Source organism: Acomys russatus, chromosome 25 (assembly GCF_903995435.1).
Source record: "Acomys russatus chromosome 25, mAcoRus1.1, whole genome shotgun sequence".
In the NCBI taxonomy this organism is placed as follows: domain Eukaryota; kingdom Metazoa; phylum Chordata; class Mammalia; order Rodentia; family Muridae; genus Acomys; species Acomys russatus.
This window is the reverse complement of record NC_067161.1, coordinates 30533637-30543598: the sequence shown is the minus strand read 5'-3', so window position 1 is coordinate 30543598 and position 9962 is coordinate 30533637. Positions and strand designations below refer to the sequence as shown.

At 44.7% G+C, this 9962-nt stretch overlaps 1 protein-coding gene and 1 non-coding gene across 2 annotated transcripts; one reads left to right on the top strand and one right to left on the bottom strand.

The window, feature by feature from the left end:
* Positions 1 to 6433: 6433 nt before the first annotated feature.
* On the bottom strand, positions 6434 to 7387 carry LOC127208744 (olfactory receptor 56-like). The gene has a single exon (XM_051168307.1). The coding sequence runs from the start codon at positions 7385 to 7387 to the stop codon at positions 6434 to 6436; it is 954 nt and encodes a 317-aa protein (XP_051024264.1).
* A 700-nt stretch (positions 7388 to 8087) lies between these two features.
* On the top strand, positions 8088 to 8191 carry LOC127208895 (U6 spliceosomal RNA). Its single transcript, XR_007833155.1, has one exon. It is a non-coding gene; the product is annotated as a U6 spliceosomal RNA (small nuclear RNA).
* The last annotated feature ends 1771 nt before the right edge of the window (positions 8192 to 9962 follow it).

The following is a 9962-nucleotide window of genomic DNA, read 5'->3' as shown; positions in this document are numbered from 1 at the left end:
AATACATGAGTCTATGGGGGTCATACCTATTCAAACCACCACAGTGTGCATGTGGGTCATCCTGTGTGTGGAGGTTGGAGGTCCATGCTATGATTTTTTTCGCCATCACGTTACATTTACTACCATGCCTGGCTTTTCTTTTTTATGTGGTGCTAGGAATACAAATGCAATTCCTCATTCTTGAGCAAGCACTTTCCTCATGGGACCATCTTTATTTCTTTTCTTTTAACAAAAGATATAAGAAGCACATGGGGGGGAAACCTCTTGACCAGCCCTAGTGTTTCTGGATAATTAAGTTCCCTAGGAGCCTAGAGAGTCCATCTGTTTTGTCCTATGTTAGGAATCCCCATGGAAACTGGTGATGAAAATAGAGGATTTAAAAACAAAGGAAGGACCTCAGGCTGGATCTTGGCCCCTGCTGCTGCTTCAGGATGGGTGTGGAGGTGTTGGGCTAAGGACATGCTTGTGCCCAGAAGAGGGCAGCTAACCACAGCCTCTGCCAAGCCAGGCTATATGCTCCTATAACTGATCTTTCATTCTGCTCTATGAGCTTTGCCTCTTGTCCTTTCAGCTCGACATGTACTCAGCACTGCTCTGGCCACATTCTTCCTTTTCTGAGAACTGTGCAGAAATCTGAGGGCCAAAGCCGTGAACAGATTCTTCTAGGTTGGAAAGGAGGCCATGCACACTTAAGAATGAGCCTGAAAGAAACATAATTTACCCACATAAAACTGACATGTTTCAAATTTTTATTTCAAGTGCTAGGAGCTGAGCACAAGGCTTTGCCATAAGCTGTACAGGCTTCATGCATGCATATGTATAAGGAAGCCAGAGGTCAACGTTGGAGATCATTTCTTGGGTGCTAGCCATCTTAGTGTGTTGTTTTGTTCTGGTGGTTTCATTTTGTTTTTGGAGATAGGATCTCTCACTCACCTGATGCTCACCAGTTTCATTGGGTAGTCAATAAACTTCAGAAATCTTCCTGTCTGTATCTCCCCAGTGCTGAGATTACAAATGTGCCATCACGGCTGGCTATATGGAGGTTTGGTGGTGGTGGTGGGGGGTTAGAACTGTATTCTCATGCTTTCATGGCAAGTACTTTATTGATTGAGCCTGCTGAAAATATGTACCATTAAGTTTCCATACATGTCTTGTTTTCACATGTGGCTCATAGGTGAGTTGAGATCTTAAGCTGTTGGCCTTGTTCACAGCTTGAGTACATCTCCATCCACATTGGCCAGGCGGGAGTCCAGATGGGCAATGCCTGCTGGGAGTGCTACTGCCTTAGAAACACAGCATCCAGCCTGAAGGCCAGATACTAAGTGGTAAAGCTGTGTGATGTGGGAGGAAAGGATTCCTTCAGCACCCCCTTCAGTAAGATGAGCTCTAGCTCTGGCAGGTGCATGCCCAGGGCAGTATTTATAGACCTGGAATACACAGTCATTGGTGAGCTTATAAGAGTCTGGCCTAAGGTCTCCTTCACTGTTCACATGCCCAGGTCAAGTATCTCCCTTCCAGTACGTAAGACAAGCAGATTTGTGTAGGGGATTAGTGATGAGTGCCTCATTTCTTTCTATTTTCTAGATGAAATTCACATTGGTGCCTACCGGTCTCTCTTCCACCCAGAGCATCTCACCACAGGCACAGCAGATGTTGCCAATAACTATGCCTGTGGGTACTACACCATTGACAGGGGGGTCATTGGCCTTGTCTCAGACCAAATTTGCAAGCTGGGGAGTATATGTAGCTATATGTTTAAAGTGTAGTGTGAGCTTAACAGAATTGCTGAGTGTGTCCGCCTTCTTGCCTTAGTCCCTGTTCAGATGAGAATAGGCTGCCCACGTTGAATGAACTTCTACCCTAGATGGTCCCTAAGTTATGGGACAAGTGTGATGGAGCCTATTTAACTAGTCCCTCATGCTCATGCATAGTTACTCTGGCATTAAATGTGTAGTTTTTCTCCCCCTGCCACCACCGTGCATGCCGAACAGTGCATGGGTTTCCAGCGCTTTTGATTTTTAGGAATTTAGTAGGGCCTCTGGATAGGAGGTCAGCTCTCTGCTGACGGAACATCTTTCTGTTGACTCTGACAAGAAGTCCAGGATGGAGTTCTCCATTTACTCAGGCCTCTAGGTCTCAGCAGCTGTGCTTGAACCCTTTAACTATCCTCACCAGCCATACCACCCTGGGGCGCTCTGTTTGTGCCTTTGCAAGCAGTTATAAATTGGAGTTAGGGATGGGAGCTTGTGTCTACTCCCCATCTCAGTGCTGGGATGTCATCTGGCTTGAAGCGGTGCTGGCCTATGCATGCTGCCAGTTTCTGTTCGGTCCCCAGCTTCTTTGTTGTATGGTTCCATGGTATCTGACACCCTCTTCTCCACAGGTACCTGCACACATATAACATACTCCACCCCACACGCAATAAATTAAAATATTAAAAGGCACAGGAGGCAAACATGTTCTCCCCCCTTCTTGAAGCTTTTACTTGGAAACAAAAATGGTACAGTTCTTTGTGGAGCTAAGTTTATATATGTGTCAGTCTCGTTGTGTCTAGAGGACACTGTTTCCTTGACGTCATCCATCGCTGTGAATCCTACAATCTCCCTACCTTCTATTCCACATAGTTCCCTGAGCCTAAACAGTTTTATTTGAAACTAAAAATGTTAAACAGAACAACAGACTTTTGAAGCTAATGTGAAGTCTGTCTCCAAGGGATAGGGAATTAGCACTGTAGCTCAGGAGTAGAGTGCTGTCCTGGTGGGTGTGACATCTGTCTTCAAACTCAGGACTGAAGGCGAAGAAGCAGATGGAGGACAGACACAGAAGGAGAACTGAAGGTGGTCAATTAAGATCCCACTGGGGAGAAAAATCAGTCCCGGAATAAGTTATGCCCACTGGCAAAAGATGGCATTACAAGGGAAAGAGGCCATTGTAATGCCAGGAGAGAGGCTCACAATTTATCTTTTTATTTTTTTTTCCTTCTTCTTCTTTGATACAGTACTTGGGATTAAACCTAGAACACCTCCCCTTTTTGTATGCTAGACAAGGGTTATACCACTGAGCTCCATTTTTAGTACCATTTCTACATCTTGAGAAACTATCTAAGCTATTCAGCCTAGCCTGGATTGTACTCTAGACCAGATAGGCCTGAGCCTTGTGATTCTCCCACCTCAGCCTCCTGAGTAGCTGGGATAACAGATGAGTACCACCCCAAGTCATTCTTTTAAAGTGTATCATCTGGTTTTATCTGAAGGACTGATGGACTGGGGTTGAACTCAGTGGTACAATGTTTGCCTAACATACATGATGCCTACCCCACACAGAGCTAAGACTACAAGTACAGGAGTTAACTGCCTATGAGGTAATGAAGCTTTCAAGTTCAGAGGCAGAAGAACTAGGGTGCTGAGAGCAGCCTTTGGCTTAAGAAAAGGGAAGATAGGTTCCCTGCTGCTTTCCTATAAAGTTTGTCAGTTGGGGACCTTTGAGACTCTCTGGTGGGTAAAAAGCACCCGCTGATAAAGCTCAGTGACACCCATTCAATTGCTAGATCTCAGAGTGGTGCAAGAACATCCTCCCCAGCCTTGTCCTCTGACCTTCACATGCACACCATGGCATGTGTGCTCCTGCACACACAAGTGCAACCTTGCACAAGATCAAGCCAGCCCAGATCCCAGCGTGAAGTCCCACCTGTATTTGAGGAGGTCCTGGAAGTTGGTGGCTGCTGAGGAAGGAAGGGTAGATTTTCTTCAGGAATACAAGCCCTGAGAGGCAATCCACACTCCAGTAGTTGGTCTCACACATGTGCAAGTACAGACAGCATTAAATGGACTCAATGGTATTTTTTTTTAAAGCACATGAAATTGATAGGCATAAGGGAAGAATTTTAGGTGAGGAAATAGGAGAGGTAGATTTGCTGCATGAATATTAAAAGTTTAAAAAGTAATGAGTTCACAAAGTCCTTGTGAGCTGGCCTGTGCTTCTCAGCCACAAGAAGGAACAGGAAGCTTTTAGAACTTGCTTGCTTTCTCTGAGCCTCAGTTTCCCTTGCCTGTCAAATTGATATTAAACCACTTTATAAAGACATTACAGAGGTCAAGTGGAATGTGTGATGTTCTTGGTGTAAGAGGCACTCAGGGCCACGGCATTCTGCCTTCCTGTCCTTTCTCTTCCACACAACACTCACCCAGGAAAACATCCACCTGCAACACGATTTCCTCATTTGTAGTTTTGTTTGGGATGGTTTCATCTGGTCGCTAGCTCACCTGGGGTTTGAACTCTGTGCCTTTTGTGTGCTAGACAAGAGCTCCGCCACTGAGCTGTTCATCAGTCCCCTCTCACAAGATAAGGTGAAAGCGCTGACTCACATATCACAGTGTAATCATAATGAACACGTGAGATGAAAGCACCAGGTAGACATAAACTGAATCCCTTCGTAGATGGATCGAGGTGGCACTCATGGCCACATAGGCATTGGCTATACAGAATGATTCGCTCCCGTTTCTTTCACTGCTTTTCCTTTTTAACATCATATGAAGGGTTAATTCTCCCATAGAGTATCCCCTATCTCTCAACTTCTCAGACAAAATTCAGGATTAATTAAACTATTAATGGGCTGGTACAACTGGTTGGGATCTGGAAGAATCCCAGATGTAAATAGCCTTGGTTAAAACCTTTGCTTTTGGTCAAGGATCTTGCTACACAGCTCAGGCTGCTCTCCAACTTGCAATCTTCTTGTCTTTGTTTCCTGATAAATTAAAAATAAGATATTTTGTTCATTGATAGAAGAACTAAAATGTAAAAAAAAAAAAATAAGAAAAGCTCATTCAATTGCATTTTAGTCAGGGCCCTGCTGTAGGTGCACACAGAACTAAACACGTGCTACCCGGGGTGAAATCCAGCTCCTTATGGCTCAAATCCTACTATGACCAACACATACCCTAAGTGGGCGTGGAGATAGAAGAAATCAAGGTTTGTGGTGAAGGGCAGATTATCTCATTTTAAACCAAATAGAAATGACCTGAAAGTTGATGTTATTGACAGTGAATTTGAAGAATGGCATTCTCCCTCAAAACAGAATGGATAGAGCAAAAATTGTCTAGTTTAATCTTCAATGTGTTTTTATTCAAAGTGCACAACAACATCAGAAAATGTAGGCCACGTTAAAAAAAAAAAACAACAACAACAACAAAGAAAACATGACCCCTTCCAGAGACAAGCCATTCATCCAGACAGGCTGACAGCTCACAAAGGTTTCAAAATAGTTCATGACTTTAAACCTCATAAGTTGTTTAATGAATGTGAAGACTATGAGACTAAATGGACATTTGGAAATCTTCAAATATATTTGAAAGAGAAATGGGAGCCCTAAGAACATAATGCCCCTCGGCTTGAGAGACGCAGTGACTGAAATGCTGGGTTATGGTGTGGAATAGAGGGGAGATGCCAGCAATCTAGGATGGAGGCGGATGAACTTTTATTGTAAAGAATGAGTCAGCTCATATTTTAGGATTTATGTAGCACCCAGAGATGTCACAACTACCCAACTCTTGTTTCAGCATGAAGGAAGCTTAGTGGATAATGATCGAAAAACAACCAATGGGCCAGATTTGGCCAGTGGGTTGGAGTGCTGACTCTTGAACTGCAAAATGGGCCAAATAAAGAATTACAGAGCCAAAGCAAATGAAGAAAAGTACAGCTTGCATCTGATACCCATATTTGGGCATTCTGGTAGTCTTAAACTGTTAAGTTGGAGGCAATAGCTCATACATCATGAAGTAATTGTTCTGAATATGTGTCTAAAGAATATCAGTCCAAAGAGTCTAAGAAAAAAAAAGGAAAAGTTGGGCCTGGTAGTGCTATAATCCTAGCACAGAGAAGGCTGAGGCAGGAGGGCTATCATGGGCTACATAGTGAGACCCCATCAAAAAAGACAAAGCAAGCATCAAGTCAACAAAAGCCCACAAATTTGATAGATATTTTTATACATTAATTTTAAAATTATAGCTATGGTCTAACCCATAGATCCAACAATCTTAGGAAATTCAAGTCTGTTGGTTAAAAATAAGCCCACACTAGAGACATACCATTTTCAAGTTGCTGAAAACAAGATGTGTAGAGAAAAACAGCCAAAAGTAACCTTACAATATAGACTCTCCGTTAAAATACATACATACATACACACATACACACATACATACATACACACTACACACATACATACCACCAAGTTCTTATGACAACTAGAAAAGTTAATAAAAATGGAAAATGAAATTTTCAATACATAATTTTATATGCAGTAAAATATTCAAGAATGAAGGAAACGTAGATGTGTGCGTGTGTTTCCAATAGAGTGCATTTGTGTCTCCCCCAGTCCAACCCTGGTTGATTGATCTAGGCTCTCATGTCCTACAGGTCATATCTTCAGACACCCACTTCAACCAAGAGCCCTACCACCACAGGGACACTTTGCCAGGAGTTTCCTCAGGGCCCCAGTCACTTCTTTGTTCCTTAGACTGTAAATTAGAGGGTTGAGCATGGGGGTGATCATGGTGTAGAAGGCGGAGACCACTTTGTCCTGCTTGGAGGAGTGGTAGGCCTGTGGCCGCATGTACGTGATCATGGCAGCCCCGTAGAAGAGGGAGACCACAATCATGTGGGAGGAACAGGTAGCGAAAGCCTTCTGCCGGCCTTCCGCAGAGCGCATGCGGAGCACCGCCACCAGGATCCGGAGGTAGGAGGCAGAGATGACAGAGAAAGGCAAGAGCAGCATAAGGACACAGCAGACGTAGATCATCGTCTCGTAGAGGGAGGTGTCAGCACAGGCCAGCTTGAGCACAGCAGGGACTTCACAGAAGAAGTGGTCGATCTCCTGGGAACTGCAGTAGGGGAAGCGGAGTGTAAAAACAGCCTGGATCAGCCCGTCTATGAGACCAAAGAGCCAAGAGCCTGCGACCATGAGCCAGCAGATGCGGCGGCTCATGATCACAGAGTACCTCAGCGGGTGGCTAATGGCCACATAGCGGTCGTAGGCCATGAAGGCCAACAGGAAGCACTCGTCTCCCAGGAGGGTGAGGAAGAAGAGGATCTGGAGTCCACAGCCTGTGAAGGAGATGGAGCCACCGCCCAGGAGAAAGTCAGCCGCCATGCGCGGCACAATGGTAGAGATGAGCATGAGGTCCATGAGAGACAGCCAGCTGAGGAAGAAGTACATCGGGCTGTGCAGGCGAGAATCTGTAAGGATGAGAACGATCATGAGCCCGTTGCCAGAGAGCGCCACCAGGAACATGACCATAATGATGGAGAAGAGGAAGAGATGCAGTGGAGAGTGCTTGAAGAGGCCCAGGAGGACAAAGTGGGAGATGAGAGTCTGGTTGCCTGTCCAGGCCATTGTTAGGAAGCTCTGGGATCTGGAAGTAGGTTTATAACAATCAGTATTAGCATATAGATAGATAGATAGAGAGAGAGAGAGAGAGAGAGAGAGAGAGAGAGAGAGAGACAGACTGAAGACATTGTAACTTTGCCCAATGTGTTGTCATATTTATGTTTGTTTTTGTTTTAGTTTTTCAAGACAGAGCTTCTCTGTGGAACAGGCCTGGTTGTCCTGGAACTTGCTCTGTAAACCAGGGTGGCCTCGAACTCATAGAGATCCACCTGCCTCTGTTTCCCAAGTGCTGGGATTAAAGGCATGTTCCACCATCACCTGGTGTGTTGTCATCTTTAAATATGACTTGGTTTAGAATGATTGGGTAGGCTGTTTAAAGATTAAAAAAAAAAAAAAAAAGATGGTGTTGGTTGTTTTAACACTTTCTGCATGTTAACTGAGAAGTTAGCTTCAGGTTTAAACCAAAAAAGACTAATGTAAGAACTACTTTCTGTCCCTGCCAGGAACTGTGGTCTATTCTCGTGCTCTCATACTTGGCTCTCTGGGTCAGGGGTGAGGATGTCATTCGGAGAAAGATCCCTTCCCTAGTATGCACAGAGTTCTGGTTTCAAACACCGTCAGCACACAATAAGGTAACATAAAATCTGTAAAGGTCCCAGGTCATAGCCACTTGAGGATTTGCTCCTAAAAAAAAAATAAAATAAAAGTGCTCGCTTCGGCAGCGCATATACTAAAATTGGAAAGATACAGAGATTAGCGTGGCCCCTGCACAAGGATGACATGCAAATTCGTAAAGCGTTCCATGTTTTCCTTCACTTACCAGGAAACTGGGACAGAGGGGAGGGCATCCTATTGGGACTCTAGATGAGAGAAGCATAGGAGAATGGCAAAGTAGGATCCAGAGGGTCCTAGAAACCTACAAGTAGAACATTATGATAGGCAGATTTGGGCCCAGGGGTCCTGCTCAAACTAAGGCACCAGCAAAGGACAATACAGGAGGTAAACTTTAAACCCCTTTCCAGATCTAGCCAATGGTCAGAATATTCTCCACAGTTGAGTGGAGAGTGGGATATGACTTTCTCATGGACTCTGGTGCCTCACATTTGACCATGTCCCCTGGAGGGGGAGACCTGGTGGCACTCAGAGGAAGGACAGCAGGTTACCGAGAAGAGACTTGATACCCTATGAGCATATACAGGGGGAGGTAATCCCCCTCGAGAACAGTCATAGGGGAGGGGAATAAGGGGAAAATGGGGAGGAGGGAAGAATGGGAGGATACAAAGGATGGGATAACCATTGAGATGTAACAAGAATAAGTTAATAAAAAAAAAATGAGCTGGTGAAATTGATGAGCTGGGTATCTGACATAATCTCTCTCAACTCCCGTTTCTGCTATCCAGACAGTGACATCACGAAGGACAGGAGCTGATAGGAAAGATGTGCTGTGGGAACAGAAACAGGGCTCAGTGGTTTAAAACTGGTGGCGGGTGCCGTTACTCAGAGCACTTGTCACGTGCTGCATCCTCCACAGGTGTAGTGTGCTCACCTGTAGTCCCACCCCACACAAGGGACACGCAAGCAGGAGGATCCTCAGGTTAAGGTAGGCCTGGGCTACATAGCAAGGGTGGTCGTTGTCCATTTCATTAATGGAAAACTTAGCCTGAAAAAGGTTCCTTATTATTTTCAGATATGAAACCTTACGGTATCTTTTAAAAGCACACTTCAATTATATTTACTTTGTGTGGGGGGGTGGGGGTGGGGAGATGTCTGGATGCACACGTGTATCTCCCAGCACCTGTGTGGAGGTTATTTATCTCTTTTCACCACATGTGTCCCGGGATTGAACTCAGGTCGTCAGCCCTCAGGTTTTTACCCACCGAACAGTCTCACTAGCCTTTAAAGTACTTCTTTAAAAGTTTAGAAACTGAAGCCGGGCGTGGTGGCACACGCCTTTAATCCCAGCACTCGGGAGGCAGAGGCAGGCAGATCGCTGTGAGTTCGAGGCCAGCCTGGTCTACAAAGTGAGTCCAGGATGACCAAGGCTACACAGAGAAACCCTGTCTCGAAAAAAAAAAAAGTTTAGTAACTGAAAAAAAAAAGGTTAATAACTAAAGAACTGAAGGCAACAGAAGTGTCCAACACAAAAAAGCAGTGAAGGGGCAGTGAGATGGCTCAGCGGGCAACAGCGCTTACAGTCAAGCTTGGCAACCTAAGTTCAATCCCCAAGACCAAATAAATGTTAGGAAAGAAAGATGCCTGCAAGCTGTCCTCGAACTACCATATGGTTGTTTTGCCACACGCGCGCGCGCGCACACACACACACACACACACACACACACACACACACACAAATAAATATAATAAAAATCTAGAAGTAACTAAATAAACTATGAGATGGTAAAATTATATTTAGTAAATAGTATACTTATGACATTTTTTATCTTGTTTTTTTCAAGACAGGGTTTCTCTGTGTAATAACTCTGGCTGTCCTGGCACCCACTATGTAAACCAGGCTGGCCTCAAACTCGTAGGGATGCCTATGCTTTTGAAGTGCTGGGATTAAAGTCATGGGCCTATTAAT

Coding starts and splice junctions, on each gene's coding strand:
- LOC127208744 (XM_051168307.1), bottom strand. CDS start 7,387: ATGGCCTGGACAGGCAACCAGACTCTCATCTCCCACTTTGTCCTCCTG.